Here is a 20,565-nt window from a genome sequence, read left to right as displayed (position 1 = left end):
AAGAGAAGATCTAGGAACGAAGTTTACTGCTTGTCACCCGAGTGGGAAGCAAAACGATTTAAGTCAGATTAGACGCCAAGAACATGTGAAGAAAAATTTTAGAATTCGGCATGACTATGGGGCCGCACTTTAGGGTTCCCCAATTATTACTAGGCAGGTTAAACTCCCCAACAACTAAAGCAAGTTGGTTGCAATACTGGTTTAGCTGTTCGTAAAGTTTTAACAAAAAATCTGGCTCTGCATTGGGCGGTCTGTACAGACCAACGACGATGATTTGGTTTCCTAAAAATTCACATTTGCAAAGCACACTCTCGAGGTAGACATCAATCTCAGGCAATTGATACGACGGCACAACACTTTTTACAAGAACTGCAGTGCCACCGCCCCTTGTTTTACGATCCTTACGATAACACGTATATGAAGACGGAAACACGCAACTATCTGGACCGCCAGGGTGCAACCAGGTTTCTGCAATAGCGGCTATGTGAGGGTCATAGGACATGTTCAAAAAGGGTCATAGTTTAGAGGGTCATGTTCAGAGAGTCATAGGGTCATGTTCAGAGGGTCATAGGACATGTTCAAGCTATTCTTGTTTATTACGCAGGCTCCGTGCATTAGGGTTTATCAAACAGATCCGCTTCTGCTCTGTTTGCTCGTCATCGTGATGTCAATCTTCTGAGCGCGCAGCGCTGCGCAACCTTTTCCTACGGTTTCCACGCGCATGCCATACGTAGACGTCATCATTGATGTATAGCTTATCATAAACTAAGTAAGTCTTATCACCCTGACGCCTGTTGTCGTTTACTGTTTTCCAGAGCTTTTAAAGCAAAGCTTTTTACCTCTACCCCCAAGGGTTCTTTCACGACCGTTGGTTTCAACAGAAAACTCCCGCGAACAAATAAAAGAATTTACTGGCACCGCCAGGAATCGAACCTGGAACTAACAGCGTATCAAAGCGAGAGCCCGTTGTCTTACCGATTTCGCTACGAGCCGGCGCGAAGACGCGGAAGACAGTTGGTGGAATCACCAAGCACATCTACGCGCTTACCCCCTGCATTCTCTCTGAATGCCACGTGATAGACGTGAATGCCACGTCTAGCGGCCCTGTGCGCGCCTTGCGCGTGGGCTAGGAGTTACAAAAATTAAACGAAGGTCACACCAACGCATGGCGTCTCACTTCTAGTACGCCAATGTGCTAAAGCCTGTGGCCTCCATTTTTCACGTAAAAAATTACAGCTCATTGTCGTCCGCCCTCACGTTAAACGACCCAATAAGGAACACTATCATATACTTCTTGATGGCCAGGCCATCACTCCAAGACCCAGCATCAACATCGTCGGCCTACATCTCCAGGCCAACACCAAGAGTGGCTATCCTTGCAGCGCCTCAAACACAGCATCAATCAAATCATACACATGACCAGGCGAGTTGCCACCATAATGTGAGGCCTCAAGTAATCCGATACCTTTCAAATATTTCAAGCTTTTTTCCTCTCTTCTCGGCAAGGAGGCCATAAAGATGCTTTATATAATGATTAGAAAGGCGGTTGAGCAGGCCATTGGTCTTCCCCTGAGTGCGTCCACAGAGAGGCTGCTTAGCACGGGGCTCCACAACATGGTGGAAGAGCTGATAGATGGCATCTTTCTAAGCAGAAGCTCCAAATGAGCAGAACTGTGGTGCGTCACCGCATCCTTCACCAGATTGGCTGGGCAGTACAGAATGTCACCCGGCTTGATGCACTCCCGCGCTCTTGGCGACAAGAACTAAATATGCTCCCTTTGTTTAGAAATATGAACCCCTTACACGACGAGGGTCGCCGACAAGCACGGGCTCAAGCGCTCAACATAATCCTCGGTGGGGATCATGCACTGACACCTGCCAATATCGAGTGCAGTAGAACGCCATCATCGTGGCTACCTCCAGAACCAACCTCCTTGCGTGTGTCTCACTCAAGACCCAGCGGTTCTGAAGGTAGTAACTGATTCCCAACAAGCCTACCTGAATTACCAGTCGGGTTGTGTGACCCGACGTGCACTCCGTGTGGTAAAAACCCACTCCCCAAACGGTTCCATTCAGCTGATGTAGTAATCCGCTCACGCTTCCATGGAGGGAGACAAATACGCCCATCAACAAGCCTGCGCCTTTACCCCCCGTTGTACGGAGCTGCACGAGGACAGTCACCCGCTTGTCTCGTTCAGGCGCATAGTCCAGAATTATCGCCGTCAGAGACAGACCCTACCTTCGCCTTACCCTGACCTTTCCAGAGAAAACCAAACTACCCTACGGCACATACAATCCGGCTCCTTCCAAAACCCGACGCGTTTTTCACTTAATGCGCCCGAAACGCTCCGATGCTGAATGTAAATATTGCTCAGAAGTAGGAACACTCCGCCACCTAATGGGGGTGTGCGACTTTAGCCCTGAGCACCCTCCTCTCTTTCCGTCAACTACCCAACAAGAGAAACGGGAGAATCTGCTGTCCAGCCCCTCTCTCTCTACCCAGCTTCAGTTAGTGGACAGAGCAAAGCGCCGCGGAATGCATATGGGCTCCAGTGAAGGAGACACTCCCCTGGGCCGCACTCTGGGCCGTTCAAAAATCTCAATAGAAGCACTTCCTCCACGTCCTCGTCGTCCTCTTCCTTCTTTTTCTCATCCTCCTCCACCCGATCCGGCCGCCGATCCATCCGGCCGCCGATCTCGTCGCCTCCATCCGCGGCGGCAAAGATGGAAAAGTGACATCGTCAAATACCGTTAGACCTTTCGTTAATTTTGTATAAAAAAGTATAACACTAATACAACTCAACCAACCACCATTCAATCATCATCATTGATTTAACCTTACCAAGAATACCTCTTTGAAGTAATAAAGGGTCTGTTTAAGTGCATTTCACTTCTGTCTGGTTTGAGTATTTCTATAGCGACGTGAGTGAATTTAAGGGACGTCGCATGGGTAATCTTTGTGGGTGCCGTTTACGGCTTGGCTTTACAACCACATTCACAGCGTGGATTGGCGCAAATTTTTTTTTTTCGTAGCTGAAGGGTTGCTTGCGAGTAGTCGTGAGATATTGATACACCAGAATCTTTTAGTATGCTACACTTGTAGGAAAGCGCAAGTTCCTCGTTGTAATTGCACAACCGCACAATTACCGGCCTTGGGCGTTGTGCATTTACTTGGCCAATTCTATGAATGCTGTCCACGGAAGTAACTGTGACCTTTAGGGTGTCTTGGAAAACTGTAAAAAATATCTTTATCTTCAAGAATTTCTCGGTTTTCGTCTGGCCCTTCCGGTATGCCGAATACGACCAAATTATTCCTGTTCGAATAAAAATCGTAATTGACAAGATTTTTGTCTTGTCCTGTCAGAGCCTTTTCTATGCGCTCTATTCTTCCTCTCAGCTTCTTTATTTTCTCTTCGTTCGCCTTTGATACATATAATACTTCGTCTAGTATGGAAAGTTTTTTGTTAATACCTGAAATTATGGTGTCACGTTTCTTTTGTTCCTCTCTAGATTGCTTTAGTCTTCTAGTATAGTATATAAGTTCCTCAAGGTTTCGGCCAGGGTAAAAAGGTAGTGCTGTTCTTGGTATCCATTTTAGCGCTAAGATAAAAGAGATGCATGTGAATTTTTTTATATTCATAATGCCGTATTTCTGAAAGATTGGGAGAGTTGGTTGGTTGAATGGAATGTTATGCATATTTCTGCGCATTCTTCTTTGGAGGACATGCATTCTCTGTAGCTTTGTCAAAGTGATACTTCCCCAGACTATATGAAGGTAAGTTAGGTAAGAATGAAATATAAAATTGTATATATAGTTACTTATAGGTTAGGCAGCAAAAAGTATCTTTTAACGTAGGTTAATGCTTGGTCATACGTTCCGAAAAAGTTCTCACCAACTTTAGTTTAGAATATTGTTTAAGAATGTATTTGTGAGCGAATATATTCTTGCTTTTTTTGGGGAAATATTATGGTCCTCACCTTATTCGCGTTTATTCCAAGCTAATTGTGTTTAGTTCATTAATCAATTTGCACAAGAGACATATTTGATTTTTCACAAGCACATTGTTTTATTCATATGATAATAATAAAGTAGCATCATTATCGTCAAATAGGAATATATGTTACTTCCGTTTCAATACATATTGAACAAAAAAGACCCACATTCCTCCCTTGAGGTACGCCGGCGAAATACACTTTATATGAGAGCAATGACCACTAGTGTGGACATAACGTTGCCTGCAGCTCCCCACGAAAGCAAACATCATTGCATCAACTCCCCTCCCTTTTAAAAAATGGCGTAGCTTCCACTAGAGGTGCAAGGCTGGGGAAACAACAGAGCGGGAGCTCGACCTCACTTCTCCCCATACCCACAGCCGATACCATGACAGAGGTCTCAGCCGGACCCCGGCAGTGCAAAGCCGTTTTGAACGACAATGTAAAACAAACTTCGTTAAAGTACGTACAGTCACGGCCAGCCTGGAAGCGCCAGCGAGCGCGTCGAGATTGGCCCCGGTGCATTGGTTCATTCATGCCCCTGTGGACTTAGGCAAGCCCCATGCGGGTACACGAGAGAATGTAGACGCCCTCAGTTCCTTTACCACCTTCCCCATCCCTGACACGTATAGGCGTTTCCTAGTCAGCACAGACAGGCGCCGCATGGCGCCATCTAGGGGCATGTTTTAAGCAATGTCCACGTGCTTGTGGCCCCCAATTTAATCACTCAGAACCGCTTGGTCTAGCCGACACCGTTCCGAGCGGCTGTGTTTCTCTATGCTCTTAGATGGAAACAGTGCATCGGCCACAGACCGACGTACTACTTCGTCCGGAACTAACATGGATACGTACAAGTTCATCCTTCCCGGGCCGCAAACCGGTAACGTTGTCTTGAACACTGTCTTCCTGCATGCGGAATACACCCTTTAAGAAAGCCAGCGCCGCCTAGTGACGGACGCACCAACTGCTCTCGTCCGCCATTACTTGATCTACTTGCCAGCGTGCGGCATGCACACACGGTACGCCTCAGCGCTCAGTGGCTCGAGTTTACTACCTTTTGTACTTTTTGCGGCCTCTTGCGCCCTGCAGACGCTAGTCGTCATCGTCTGAACACATCCGCGATGCCAGGATGCTGTTGCGTGCCTTTGTGCAGCCAGCGTGCCACGAAAGACGCGCTCGGAAACAAGGTACGTACGCACTCAGTACATACGTGACGCTAGAACGTGCCGTAGCAGATCTGATGTATGAACGGAAAACATGCTGGCCATGCGTACTGAAAAACCGCTTGCATCAAAAAGAAGGGGAGGTGATCTGTTTAAACCATTTGCAAGCGTGCTGCACTGCTGGACGAGTGCGTACTTTCCCTGGTCGCGGTCGCTGAGTGGTCGGGCTCGCCGTGAGCACTTCGTGCGAACTGCTCGCGCTTGCTTCAGTTTTTTTTTTATTATCGTTAAATACTACGGTTAGGAGCAGTTTGTGAAGATTAACTGAGAGCTTCTCTACCGTGGGCTGATGTAAAGTCATTGGAGGTAGATATTTTCATGTTTTAAGCGCGTTGAATTCGCCCTATGACTTTCGCGTCATATTTCCTGTTGGTCTCAATGACTTTTCAGTTAGTTTCGTGAGCGCGCTACTTCTACGTTTTCAGTCAAAGTTCTGCTTCGCATGTAGTTTTCACGGTACGATTTTAGTGAGCTCGCCAAAATCGCATGTGGTTACTACTCAACGCCCGTTCATAGTTTTTATGGTTATCAGCCAACCTAGAAACATTGTACTAAATTGTACCTTTTCTTAAAGGGATAAAAACATGAATAGTATAGAAAGCAACTACGCGATGTTTTTTTTTTGCTTCACTGGGCTAATGCAATTTTTTACCCCTTTCTTAGGTTTCATTCTTAGGATTCCCAAATGATCCTGGCCTGAAAAAAAAAGTGGATTGTGGCTATACGCCGAGATCAAGGCAAGAAATTTCAAATAACCAAACACACGAAGGTCTGCTCAAAGCACTTTGTTGATAGGGACTTCTTCTCAAACTACGCATCCGGTAGAAGACGCCTGAAAGAGCATGCTGTGCCAAGTGTGTTCAACTTCCCGTCACAACATCCTAAAGTACAACGGCCACCCCCTAAGTAACGCTGTGCAACAAATGTGCAGCAGTTGACAACCCAACGTCAAGGAGCTTTTACTGGGAATGGCAACTTTGATGGGGTGTGTGCACAAGATGTAGATCTCCCTTCCTCGGACCAACCAAGCAACGAGGACACCGAAATGAGCAGCTTGGAACGACAGTCATCTGTTTCCAGCCAAGGCGGCCCATTCTGCAATGAAGCCAAAACTGCAGCGACACAGAATCAGCAGCTGCTGAAAGCAGCCCAGAATGATCTAAAAGCCAGGCAGAACGAACTGTTACGTGTTAAAATGGAACTTCGAAAAGCTGAAGAGCTAGAAGAGGAGCTGAAGGCTGCTAAGTTGAAGGTTTTGCAAATTACGAGGGAGTTAGAACTGATGCAGGAGGTGGCAGATAAGCTGCGGAAAAAAGCCGGAGCACAGTTTTCCATTGAACGGTTCAAGCACAGCGATGAAGATATGCGTTTTTATACTGGCCTACCATCATACACGGTGTTCCAGTTTCTTGTTATGTTCTTCAACCCTGGCTTACAACGAGAGAATGTGAGAACTTGGTCCACACCTCGTTCAGACCCACCAAAAGCAGGCAGACCAAGGAGTCTCACAGTGGAAAATGAATTCTTTTTGTTTCTTGTGAGGATGCGCCTCGGACTGTTCGAAAAAAACTTGGCAGACAGATTTTGCGTGTCGATTGCCACCGTTTCAAGCATATGCATAACTTGGACAAGCTTCGCTTTTATCAAGTTGTCACATCTGAATTTATGGTTTTCTAAAGCAAAAGTGCTTGAAGAGATGCCTCCAGCTTTCAAGCCCAAGTACTCCTCAACACGCGTTATCCTGGATGCAACTGAGATAAAATGCCAGGCAGCGAGCTCACTCGCACTTCAGTCGGCAACATATTCGCACTACAAGTCTGCGAATACGTTTAAGGGTTTGGTCGGCATTTCACCCGATGGCACCGTGACTTTTGTGTCAAACATTTTTCCAGGCTCCATCTCCGACAAGGAATGCGTGCGTGAAAGTGGTTTTTTGAAGCGTTCTTTTGAGGAGGGTGACGTCGTAATTGCTGACAAGGGCTTCAAAATCCAGGACCTACTAGATGACATCAAGGTTCAGCTGAACACACCACCCTTTCTTACCAGAGAGCAATTCTCGGAGGAGCAGGTGGAAGAGACCGAGGAAATCGCGTCCCTGCGCATACACGTGGAGCGACGCATACAGCGAATCAAGAACTTCCACATCTTCGACAGACCTATACCGCTTTCCCTGGGTCCTGTCATCAACGAGATGTGGGTGGTGTGTGTATTGCTGACAAACTTTCAGTCTCCCATTATACGTGCACCAAGTGACCACACACCTAATGGCACTACCTCAAATGACTCAACACCAAGTGTGAGTGAATGAAAATGTGTTTATTCATGGACGATTCATCCACCGCACAGGAGCTGGAGAACAGAGGACGAAGCTCTGAATAAACAAACACTAAATATTTTGAATAAAGAAAATTTGTATTTTATCTTTATGACACCTCTGTGCTTGCAGTGTGAACTTGCAGCACAAAGTGTGCTTCTCCTGACTAGCAAATTCTGCATTGCACCTTTTATCACATTTATTTGGCCAAATAAGGCAGCAAAACAGAAAAGAAGAGGTTGCCAAGTTTAGGCCTGGCTACAGCCCAGTCCTGCTCGCAAAACCTTATGCGCTCAACAATCATGAACTGGTCCGAAAACACGGCAAAATCTGTCCAAGACAGGCCTGCCAACGCCATCTGGCCGAGCACTTGAAAGTAGTAGTCATGACTACGGTCTAGCCTGAAGATGCCTTGATGGTCTTTCACCATGTAAAAGGGCTCTTCTATTTGTGAAACTGACTTGCCCTTTTGGCTGTATGGGCACTTAACCTCAAGGAGGCCATGCATAGGTGTCTCTGACGGATCAAATATCAGCCTGTCTGGCGACGCACCCAGCCACGCACATGAAGGGTCAACCACCAACCCACATCTAAAGGCTTCAACATCGTGTCCTCTGGTCTTCATCACCGACACATATCGGTGAACTGCAGGTTGCTCGTTGCTGATGCCATACCTGTAAGAAAAAGTTGCATCAGTGGTACAAAACAATTTCAAAAAAAGGTGGAGGAGGGGGTGTTTATGCGCCAAAGCTGAGCTATCATGCCTTGTAGAGGGCTCGGGATTAATTTCGTCCGCCTGGAAATCTTTTGCGTTGACCGAAATCTCAATTAACGGGCATTTTTGCTTTTTGCCTCAATCAGAAAAATGGCTGTTGTGGCAAGGATAACGCATTGTGGTACTCAGCGGCACCACTGAACCACGGCAGGGGAGAAAAAAAGAGTACGCAACTGCCACATACGTTGCAAGCATGAAACATTTGCAGGTATACATTGACACTCGTGCCATTCCTCCTCGCTTTGTGTGGGACCTTTGCCTAAAATGCTAAAATGACATGACGACCCTACAGATGTTGTCTCCTAATGCTCGTGCTACATGGTGTGATCAGAGGCGAGCGCACGCTCACCTCTGCCTATATGATCAGTGTCATGAGTTCAGCCGACACGGTTTTTGGGGATTCAGCTTCAGGAAATGCTGAACACGTAGCCCATAAACCTTTCACGATACAAAATAATAAAACAAGCATACAGATACATTTTCACACATGCATCTTGGACCAATTGTTACCTAAAGTTTGCACATATGGAGCATAAAAATGCATGCAGTTGGTCTTGGCCGATGCATGCGCACATCCCACTTGGTTTACTGGTCAGCCTACAAAACCTAATGCTACATGGGGAACCAAAATTTGGCAACACACAATGCTGTGTGTCGTCACATTTTTGTAGCCGTGTTGCATTAGTTTTTGTGGGCTCTGACCAAGAAACCAAGTTCACTCAGCCATGAACCAACTAGTTCACTCAGTTTCTGCCCATTGTACACGTGCACATCTCACAAATACAAAAAAAATGCATGCTACATCAATCTTCAATAGTTGAGAAAAACAGTCGCTTGAATGTAGGGTCATGCCATGTTCCATTTTGGTGGAAAACGGAAGTATGTGCCACTGTCAAAAGCTACATCGCCAAATTTAACTTGACCAAGATTACATAACAAGAAAAAAACGCAGGAAGTCACATAAGACTTCCTGCCTTTGCATTGTAAAAAAGAAAGGCCTTACTACACAATTTTTTTATTAGGAAGAAGCCCAAACATTTTTGTACTTACTGGATAGGTCTCACGCGTGACAGATCTTTCTGCGACGTAAAATTTTGCAGTCCTTTATCCGTCCACGTAGGGCGTTTCAAGACAACCCCGAAGGACGACGCTGTTACACGCTGCGACCTAGCCTCCTTCCACGTTTCGCTGTTGGCTTGCTGGCGTGTATTCTGCTCCAGGGCAGCAGCATCAGCAGGCGTGATTTCCAAGCCATGAACAGAAATGTTGGGAAGAGGTTGTTGCTTGTTTGGCCTAAAGTTTCAAGTGGGGCAGACCCGTGCTATTATGGAGATTAGTGGACCACGAAAAAAAAATTGTTATACGAGATTCAGCAGCACAAAGCCTTAGCCACTGCGCCACGATGACAAAAAAAGCTATTTTGATACCTATTTTTATACCTTTATCCTCAGTGCCTTTTTTTTGGTGTGATGATTTAAGTATCGATCACGTTACACCAACCTGCCCAGGCAACCACCGTTGCAAGGTCCCTGCCCAGTACTGGTTATGACGCAACTTTAGACTGCATACTTACCTCAAGGATTGCAGCTTGCTGAGGAAGACAGCTCGCTCAAGTGTGCCTCCACACCGTGCATGACTGGAACAGGGCTGGCCTTGTCGGTGTTGTCGTGGTTGGGGCTGTGCACTCTACCTCGGGACAGATCAATGTCTCGAACCCGTGAGGCACCACTGGCTTCAAATATTCTAGTGGGCTGTCCACAGGTGTAGGCCCCATTCTTGAGGAGCTCTCAATGAGGTCCCCTGTTTCTAGTTGCCTCGAGAATGGTGAAGGACAGACGGAAGAAAGCTGTGATCCGAGCGTCCTTATACTGGTAGCCACTTCATTGAATGACTCCACAGTCACCCTTGCATCATAGAATTTACTGTAGATTGGCTCCGTTAATCCTTCTTGCCGCACACTTCTCCAATCGACAAACTCCAGTGGCATGGGAGCAAGTGGGGTGTTGCGTGGCCTTCGCCATTGCTGCGGCAGCTCTGTGCAGGACAGCTCGGGTGGCGGTTCAGTATATCCCTGCTGCTTTAGTAATGCCAGCAGATTTAGGGCAGCCCTACTGTGACTGCAGGCACCACTCCTACCGGCGGGGCATTGGCACGTAGCTTTTGTCACGGTGCCACCAGGCCCCAGGACCACGTCCACTTCATAGGGCTTTGAAGTCTTTTTTTGGCTCCTGAATCACTTGCATTTCACATGCACATCCCCAGGGCTGGAATGAATACAGAACAAGTTTAATGCACTCATTCCGTACATGTGCACTAGTGAAAAACACTGCCATTTTTTACCCGCATCAGAATATTAAACTGAGTAAATGACATGAATGACATAGATTTTATTTCTGTGAATAATAAGACAATTTTATTTCTGTGAATATTAAGACAAACACCCAAATATGTCGAAACATGGACGCTTTGAAACTCTAGAAAGGGAGCAGTTGGCAAGGACAATAATAATGATAGTTTCACTAATGTGTGAGACACCAACAACCTGGCCAAAAATTCTGGGGACCTTGGGCCTACATAGGTTCTTACACGCTTTTTTTCCCTGACAGGGTGATGTGCCCACATACTACCTCTTATCCGACTTCAAAAATGGTTTAAAACTCGGTGTTTGCAGGGGGAGAGGACGGGGGCGGGTTGCACCATGTCCTACGACCTAATATGTATGCGCAATAGGAAAACTCACGAGCAGTTATAGCGGTTTTAACGTAAGCCACCTCTCACAACCACCGATCTACTTTTCCTGCCTATGCCAGCGCATGTTTTTGTAAGCTTCACTAGGCCGCGAAGGGTACACAGGTTATGCAGCGTCTGATCGGAAAGTAGAGCCTATAACTATGTACCGATTATTTTGTTTGTTTTGCTTCTGGGCCACGCTGCGTGCGCCTATCGCCGACACCTAGAATCATATGTTCGACGAGTTCCCCATGTGACTGCTCGTTTTTGAAAAGGATTTCCCTTTGAAATAAATGCCTACATACTAAACGACCTGCCATTCAATCGATTTGCGCCCAAGTTTCCACGTGTACTATGTTACAGATCCCTCGCCGCATGCTTTGTTGCCATGCAGCTTTTGCAGGGCGAAGGGTCGCTCGAGCGCTGAAGGGAGATCGAGCGGCCGTGGCTGAAGCCTTTCGTCAGCTTTGCCGCTGGCTACATTACGGAGCTGACATAATGGTGACGTGAACGACCTACACGCACCCATTTGTAGCCGGGAAACAACGCGGCAGAGCCTTTCCTGAGAAGCTATGCTGACCATTCACATGCAGTTAACCAAAATCAAATATATTAATGTACTGTACCTTGCCGATGATGAAGCAACGCGCACAGACGACGGGTCGGCATACGACTCCGAGACGAGCTTGTGGCTGCGCTCGCAAGTACGTGCGGACGAACTGGAAGCACCCAAACTTTCGAAGTAGGGGCCTAATCGCCTCTCTGAAAACCCACCCGGTAGCAAGGATAATGCCTTCGACCACTGAATCGGGTCGTTGGCCATTTTAACAGAGTGCCGGGTCAGATTAGCTCGCTTGCGCACCACGCCGGTATTACGCCGGCTGATAGTAGAGATCAAGTAATGGCCGACGCCAAGTGAATATCGATGGTGATGATAGTAATTTACGTTGCCAGACTGACTTTTCTAAAGGGTGTATTGAAAGTCCGCCCATAGCGTGCTCCCGATTTTAGGAATGCTCTGGCTCGCGTGATCAAACCCTGCGAGGTCGTGTGTATAGGGTAATACCAAATGAGCCACGTGTGGATGGTTACTTGCGTCTCGAGCGCCGTCAAGCAGATGGTAGTCCAGCTCGACAAGTTCACTGTGAAAAGATTGCACTGTATGGTGTTTGACCCGGATACAAAAATTGTTATGATGAAGCTACTTTGGCTGCCGCATCACATGAAAAACTGCAGCGTAATAGAAGCGCTCCAACCATTTGGAACCACCCAGACCATTACTAGAGAAATGTAGCGGTGTCCAGGAATGGACCATACGGAGACTGGAGCTCGTGTGGTGTTCCTTATACTAAAGGATGGAGTATCGGTCTTTGATGTGCTGGATATGATGGACATTTACGGGAGCCAGTGCCTTGTACTGATCCCTGGCAGGCCAACTCTGCAGTGCAGCAGGATTGGGCACGTGCGACGGCAGTGCCGAACACCCCCATGGAATGAGTGTCACCAATATGGTCATACCGCAGAAAGGTGCATCATGACATACGCAGACAAGCTCCTTCAAGGCCAGGCAGAGGTCGGCGGACTCATGAGTCCACTCGCTCAGACTCATATGGACTCAAACTCGCACGTGAGTTTGAGTTTCAGTGAGCGCGGGGCTAGTGTGAAATGGTGAGTTTGAGTTTGAGTTAGTTTGAGCCCGACTGAGTGTGAGTACGCCTGATACTGAGTGAGTTCTGTGTCCATTTTGAGTTTTCAGTACATTTTGATTTCGTGTACATTTTGAGTTTGAGTACATTTTGAGTTTTGAGTACATTTTGAGTACTGAGTACATTTTGAGTTTCAGGACATTTTGAGTTTGAGTACATTTTAAATACTGGGTACATTTTGAGTTTGAGTACATTTTGAGTACTGAGTACATTTTGAGTACTGAATACATTTTGAGTACTGAGTACATTTCGAGTTTGAGTACATTTTGAGTTCTGAGTACATTTTAAGTTTTAGTGCATTTTGAGTTTTGAGTACATTATGAGTTTGAGTGCATTTTGAGTACTGAGTACATTTTGAGTTTTGAGTACGTTTTGAGTTTGAGTACTATTTGAGTACGGGGTACATTTTGAGTTTGAGTACATTTTTAGTTCTGAGTACATTTTGAGTTTTGAGTACGCTTTGAGTACATTTCGAGTTCTGCGTAGATATGTTTTGAGTCCATTTTGAGTTCCGAGTGCATATGAGTAGCCTAGGAGGCAGATATGGTTGGCGGTTCAGTTTCATGTGCCGCTTTGGGCACGCAATTCAGATTAGCTGCGATCACGGCAGAAATCGCGATGCGCATGACCAGTTAGCGTGATGGGGGTGGTAGGGGTGGAGAGGTCTGATTTAGCCGCTGGGCGTGTGAATCCACTGGTGAGGTCATAAAAAAGGGTTATCGCACCTTTTCCTCTTGATGGATCCTCTAAGAAGGTGGGACAGGGTGGCGGAAAAGCACATGGCGGTGCTTTCTTGCTGGTTGCTGACCTGCTTCTGTTAACAGTTTGGTTTTCTACGGTCAAACAGGAAGAGGGGAGCACCGGGTGAAAAGGGCGGCGGCTGTGCACTCCGCTGTTTGAAATGAATTGTCTACGGAACTGACTGGGTGACGCCCGTTCAGATAGAATAATGACAGCGCTATGAGATATATTGTGTGAAAATTCAAACAGATGTCGCTAAGGATAGATTGGATTAAAATTCAAAATGATGCCACGAGGGAGTGTGGGGAATCTTATTCAAGGTCTAGATGAGGGGAATCAGTTGGGACACAATTGCGTTATGGTTTTACTGTGACCTAGTCGTGTCTAGTCATAGACTGGTTTAACATCCAAATTCATAGCGCTAGCGCGTGTGGCGTATGAAGTTAAAGGTCTGGATGAGGGGAATCGCGTCGGAAAAATGCAGAAATGCTTCCTGATTATTATCATAAGACATAGTCATAAAGACATACATTGGGTTAAAATTCAAAATGATGCCATTAGGGTGTGCGGGGCATCAAATTGAAGGTTGCGATGAGGGAAGTTACATGGCACAAAATGCGGTATGGCTATATCGTGAGATGGTCGTGGTTAGTCATTGTTTGGGTTAACATTCAAATTGAAGCCACTGCGATGTGTTGGGTATCAAATTAATGGTCTGGATGAGGGGAATCACGTAGGTCAAATACATAAATGCTCACTGCTTACAGTCTTGAGGTAGTAATGGCGAGTCTTATATTGGGTTAAAATTCGAAGTGACCCCACTCGGGCGTTTAGGGTATCCAATTTGCGATCTTGATGAGGGCAATCACGTGGGACAAATCAGAAAAGGCTTCGTGGTTCTAATCATGAGATAGTCATGGTGAGTCATAGATTGCTTTAAAATTCAAGGTGAGCCGCTAAAGCAAATGGGTATCAAGGTGAAGGTTTTAAAGAGGGGAATGGCATATAAATAATGCGTCCTGCTTACTATCATGAGGGTCATGGTTAGTCAGATTTGATTAAAATTCCCAATGATCCTGCTAGGGTGTGTGGGGCATCAAACTAAATGTCTCGGTGAAGGGAATCACGTGGTATTTTATAAAAATGCCTTCTGGGTATAGTTACGAGATAGTCGTGGTGAGTCATAGATTGAGCGAAAATAAAGAGTGACGTCAAGGGCTTGTTGGGTATCAAGTTAAAGGTCTCGATGAGGGAGATCGCATGGAATAAATAAACAAATGCGTCCTCCTTATCATCATTATACAGGCACGGCTAGTCACAGATTGGGTTGATATTAAAAGTGATGCCGATAGGGCGTGTAGGGTATCAAAATGTTGTCTCGGTGAAGGAAGGTGGATCGGATGCAACCATTGGAAATTATGGCACTAAATAATGACCACTGGAGTAAAAAATTCCTATTCAGTGCCCGATAGATATAATTGCACTCGGTAATTGTTGGCATGCCATGTTGAAAGCGTTTTTTGTTCTACACATTGCAGCACTCAACATCCACCAACAAGCCCGGATTCCATAAAACAGCTTAGGAACTATCGGGCTGATATGCCTCGTACGTATACACTAAGAAGTAAGTGGGAAGGCGCAATCAGCGAATGCCTCCGATCGCACGCGCGATAGTGCAAATTTCCAAGCATGGCTTGCTGCTGTCGGTGCGCGAACGTGTTGACATTTAATACGCGCTCCCGTACCTATTACTGAGTTGGTTATTAAACAAGGCCATGAAATACTCCCTTAACTGTGCAGGTCGTAGACGTACGTGATCATAAAAGTAAATTATTTGCCGCCACATAACACCATTTCCTGCTGACAAACAGGGGAACGTATTTGATACATCAAGATTTCACGGCCGTTTGCTTGGTTGAAAGAGCTTTAGCGTTTCAGCCGCGGGTGGAAACCGCGAAGAGCTATTTCCTCTTCGACACGACCGGGTGTTCTCCGCCACCGCGACGCGTTTATTTTGCTTTCGGCTCAACTTTTTTCCGTGGCCGCGGAGCTGCAGCATAGGTGTCCGGATGATTTTTGTCGGCTTCTCGTTGATGAGATTAATAGAACCGCCTGAGAACAGAAACTTGCGATAGGGATGGGAGATGAGGGTGAAAAAAAAACAGTGCTTCCAGAAGCAGCGTACGACTTTACGTATTCTGGCAAATGTGCTTGGTTCGAAGTCTTTCCGATTTAGCCCGGAGACCAATTCACGGCGGCACTCAAGGGGCGCAGGAAATTTGTGCAACGAATAGATTCCGCACAAGCAGACACTTCTTTTGTAGTAGTGCACGTCACACGTTTGTTGCATGAGCACTTTGCTCTAACATTGATTGTTGGTGCAGCCAACAATGGCGTAATCACGCCCGGACGAGTAGCTTCTGCACATTGCCAAGTAAAGGCACTGACGGCAACCTGCCCCCAATTAAGAAAATAAACGTAAATTGAGGATGAAAGGTCGGGCCTCCTGCTTGCACGGTTAAACGTAGCCCATAAGGCAATTACTTACGCGATCAAAAGCACGTGGTCTCTATTTCTGATACTCATTTTTGTACTCGACTAAACAACATTGGAGTACCACAAGGTTCAATTTCGGGACCCATCTTATTTCTTGTATACATTAATGACCTTCCAGACCAAATGAAACATTCTAGTTGTATTTTGTTCGCTGATCACACGACAATTTATTCTTGCAACACATGTTTGGATTCCCTAATATCTCACCTCAATGGATGCCGCTAATATCGGTAAATGGTGCAGTGATAATATGATGAATATTCTTGGCACTAAATCACACTTCGTGATTTTTTAATCCGCGCTTAAAACTGTTCTGGGAAAGCCTTTGATAAGCTTTGGACCAAATTTGCTTCGTGCTACTGATTATGCCATATTTCTCGTCGTTGAACTCGACAGGCATTTGAAATTAACCAGTCACATATCTTTATTAACCCGTAAAATGTTCTATGGTCTGAGAATAATAGAGTCTGTCTCTATTTTATTAAACACATATTAGTTTCTCTTTACTACGCATTCCTTCACAGCCATATCTCATTGCATTTCTTATTGGAGCAGCACTAATCAAACTCACTTGGAACCTTTACAGCACACACAAAACCAAGCTTTAAGAATAATCACTTACAGCCATTTTATGTAATGTGTTAACATTACTCCTCAGATTTATTACTTTGTCAATTCGTGATTTAAATAAACATTCTCTTTGCGTCCTACCTTATACATTTTGTAAAGGAAACTTACCCATTTCGTTAATGTCTAAACATCAAAACCCGCATTTTGATGGCACCCGAATCTCAGACCACGACAATTATATTTTACCAAAATCTAGGACTAACTACGGCAAACTAACTGCGAACTTTTTGGCGACTTCATTCTGGAATTCAATACCCCCAACCATTAAATCACCTTCTTCAATTCATTCTTTTAAGAGGCGGCTTTGCCGGAATATTTTGGCATAACGATTGCTATTATGTACTTGCAGATGTGGTGTGTAGATGAATATCCCCCTTTAAGTACCCTTGTGTATAATACTTTTGATTTTTAGTAACGATATTTGGCTTTATTGTGTAGTTATGTTCATTGCGTTCTTTTAGGATTGTTACTGCAGTTAATCTTGTTAGGTGTACTTTTCGCTTGTACTTGTTGGTAGGAGTTCCCTCCCCAGTCTATGACTATGGGACCTCCTAGTGTTATTTATGCACAGTACTGTTTCGACTGAAACAGTAAACTGAAACTGAAACAGGCAACCCCCGTCAGAACAAAGCACTTGTGGGGTGGCCCGCCGCCTTAGTGGGTTGGGGACAGAATGGGCAATCGGACAGCTCTCGGATTATCTGAAAGCTCCTTAAAGCCCCGTTGAACGTGTCGCCGTGACGTACCGAATAAATGACACCGATTTTCGATGCCGCCTGGACGTCTGATATCCACGCGCGGCACGCAGCAGCAGCGTAGCACTGCGAGGTCGTCTGGTCGCCCCGCAGTCCCCAAGTAATGCCCGGCAGGTGCTGCCTCGATTGTTAGAAAAAGGCCGACCCGGCAAAATTCTGGTTCCTACAAGTTATAGGCGGGGTATAGTGAATAGTGGTTCGCTGCGGATGTTGACCCATCCCGGCATTAAGAAAAGTTTCCCCAATTTACATTTCCATCTTGCCCCTGTGGCTGTTCACGAGAATTGTTTTGGTGGCTAAGCGCGCTTTTTTCCAGACATTGCGAGCCGCAGGGTGTCGACCAAAGCCACGTTTTAAAGATGGCCTGGTCAAAACCCGCAAGCCCGATTTATCCCTCTGAAGCACCAGATCAGGGTTTTTGAATATTGTGAGGGCCTTGTGTGAAGTAAGACGTTTATTCTACGACACAGCTGTTTCCAAAAACCGGTCCAGGAACCAACGATGATGATAGTCACTCCAGAAGAAGACGAAGTGTTCCTCGGAGTGTTTGATGATGGGGATAATGTGGAAGTGAAATAAATGATTTTTCACGCTTCGCCCGGCGGTGTCGGTCCTTCCGGTTGGGAGTGCCCGGGTAAGGAGATCGTGGGCTGCGGCATGAGTCGCCTCATTCACTGCAAGGCCTGCATGGCTTGGGGTCCAGACGATCGAAATTTCAATGTCCTAGGGAAGGTGTTGGAGCACAGGGAGGACCTGGGGTGGTGCAAGGCCAGCTTGATACAGTCGACAGGCTTGTTGGGAGTCCGTAATGATGGTCAAGTATGGTTGATGCTGGTTTGTGGTAGTTGCATGGGCGATGGCAAGCGCTTCGGCTGAGGGGACCAGCCGATCTCGATAGGTGACGGCTGTGCCCTGATATCCGTTATAACCAGGAAGCATTTTTTTTATCCCACGCAAATCCCCTCTCCGAGATCTTCAATTCGATACTACACACACACTAGCCACATCCAAATGAATTTTAAACCATTTTTGATTCACCGTGACTATGTCATTATTACTACCAGGTTGTATTTCTTTTTTGTCCAACGTTATTTCCCTAATCGAAACATTTAGTTTGAGACCCCATACGCCTACGGGTCATCATTATGAAGTCCAACCTTTATTATGACTCCCGATAACTAATTCATCATCATGAGCCCGAAGCATTTGTTTGTTTTCCCACGTGATTTCCCTCCTCTAGACCTTTAATTTAATACCCCACATGTCCTAGCAGCACATCACTTTGAATTTTAACCCAATCTGTGACTATCCATGACTCCCGTGTTTCACGGTTCACCATTTTCGATAGCTTTTTTATTTCTTTTTTTAGTTTTTTTTTAATTTTGTTTGATCAGTTCTCTACATTTACGATTTTATAATGATTACAAATTGAACTTCTGTGATATCTGCATTTTTGTGGAAATGTACGTCGTTACACGATCCTGGCCGGGAAATGAGCAGGGGGTACTCGGCAAAGAATGCAACACATTAAAAAGCAAAGGAATATCCATGAACGCCTCGCGCTTCAGAGATTCGCGGGGACAGTTCGCTTTGACACAAGGCGTTTGTTCAGGATGCAAAGCAAGAATGCACGCGACCGTAACCGTGAACAGCTTCGAAGTAAATGAACTGAGCAGTGATCGCGCGTCCCCACGCCCAATCTTGTTTGTTTAGCCCCAGGGCCTCAGCACACCACCGAGTCTGACCTGTGCCTGTGTCATGAACACGAATACGGAGCCTACATCACGAGTTTCGTATCCAATATATACGTGTAACTGCTTGCAGGCAGCGCTAATCATCATGGCCATCAGGTATAGCTGTATTAAATCTGCAACAAAAATTGTATCCGACCTCGCAGGAGTTACGGTGTGATATCGTACCGAATGCAAGAGTTTGAGCTCACGAATTTGCACCCGTAACATCTCTACCACGCGTGAATTTTAAAACGCTGAATTCTAATGAAATCAGAGTTCATTTGAATCCCAGTATATTCCTCGCACGAGACAGTTGTGAGTTCATTTGAGTTCTGAATTTATTTTGAGTTCCTGTCCATTTTGGGTTCTTAGTTTATTTTGAGTTTTGAGTACATTTTCAGTTTTGAGTTCATTTTGAGTTTTGAGTTCTGCGCACACAACAGAAAATACTCCACATGGGGGATTTTAATTGTGTCTGCTGTGAGCTGGACTGATCTGGACCGACCACGTTCACACTATGACCATAGTGCAGCCACCCTGTCTCATTTAGTGAACGATAATGGTCCTGTCGATGTTGGTGAGGAAAAAGATTTGTACCATGCACTTTACTCACTTTCAGAGCAATTCGTATGTCCGTGTTGGCCACATCTACATTTCATTTCTTTATTGGCTGATGAAATGTTTTGCAAACGTATGTCAGATTGCTTGGCTAGTATTCTTGAAACACGCAGTCTTCTTTTTTATATCACAGATGAGATCTATTCTAACAGGAGGTAAGGAATTCCGCAATAGAAGAATCTGCTCGCCTTTCGTTTTTAAGGCGTTTTTATGTAAGGGAACTAACTCGTACATTAGTTGGGCTTCATGAACTCGAAGCGGTCTGTCCGGGATCTGGTGTAGAGGAAATTGGCATTGTTAAAGAACTTCAGCAATATGTCACCGAAAAATACCATGTCGCTGTAATTCGGTCGAGAACTGAAAAATTCTTTGAGAGCTACCCCACTTGTCGTTCCCTAAGTTATGAGCGGAATTCAGCACTTGCAAAGGCAGTAATTGAAATTGAACATGAAAGTAGTATTAGGTACACCGAAGCAGCTGAAATTGCTAGTGCTTTCCATGACCATTACAGCACGCTATTTGCGGGGTCAAGTGTATTGGATCGGGGGCAGGAATTTAGTTCCGTCATTGATTTTCTGCCTAAGCTGAGAGTCGATGAGTGTGCTTTGATTTCGGGGCCTATCAAACTAGAAGAAGTTAAGGCTGCCATCTGACCTTAAGACGAACAAGACCCCTGGGCCAGATGGTTTGAGTGGAGAGTTTTATCAAAAGTTTCTCGGCTATCTTTTCTCCCGTTCTGTTAGACATATTCACAGCAGCATACCAGCATGACATTCCCGCCAACCTTTTAT

The 20,565-nt window shown here is 45.7% G+C and overlaps 1 protein-coding gene across 1 annotated transcript; it reads left to right on the top strand.

Moving 5' to 3' along the window:
- Nucleotides 1-6,527: 6,527 nt before the first annotated feature.
- On the top strand, nt 6,528-7,524 carry LOC144164814 (uncharacterized). Its single transcript, XM_077695077.1, has one exon. It carries the CDS (start codon nt 6,580-6,582, stop codon nt 7,522-7,524), a length of 945 nt encoding a protein of 314 aa, XP_077551203.1. The 5' UTR covers nt 6,528-6,579.
- The last annotated feature ends 13,041 nt before the right edge of the window (nt 7,525-20,565 follow it).

Source organism: Haemaphysalis longicornis, unplaced genomic scaffold (genome assembly GCF_048455015.1).
Source record: "Haemaphysalis longicornis isolate Haplotype H1 unplaced genomic scaffold, Haemaphysalis longicornis Haplotype H1 scaffold_14, whole genome shotgun sequence".
In the NCBI taxonomy this organism is placed as follows: Eukaryota; Metazoa; Arthropoda; class Arachnida; order Ixodida; family Ixodidae; genus Haemaphysalis; species Haemaphysalis longicornis.
Note: the sequence above shows the minus strand (reverse complement) of the source record. Positions and strands in the feature narration are given on the sequence as shown.

Coding starts and splice junctions, on each gene's coding strand:
- LOC144164814 (XM_077695077.1), top strand. CDS start 6,580: ATGCGTTTTTATACTGGCCTACCATCATACACGGTGTTCCAGTTTCTT.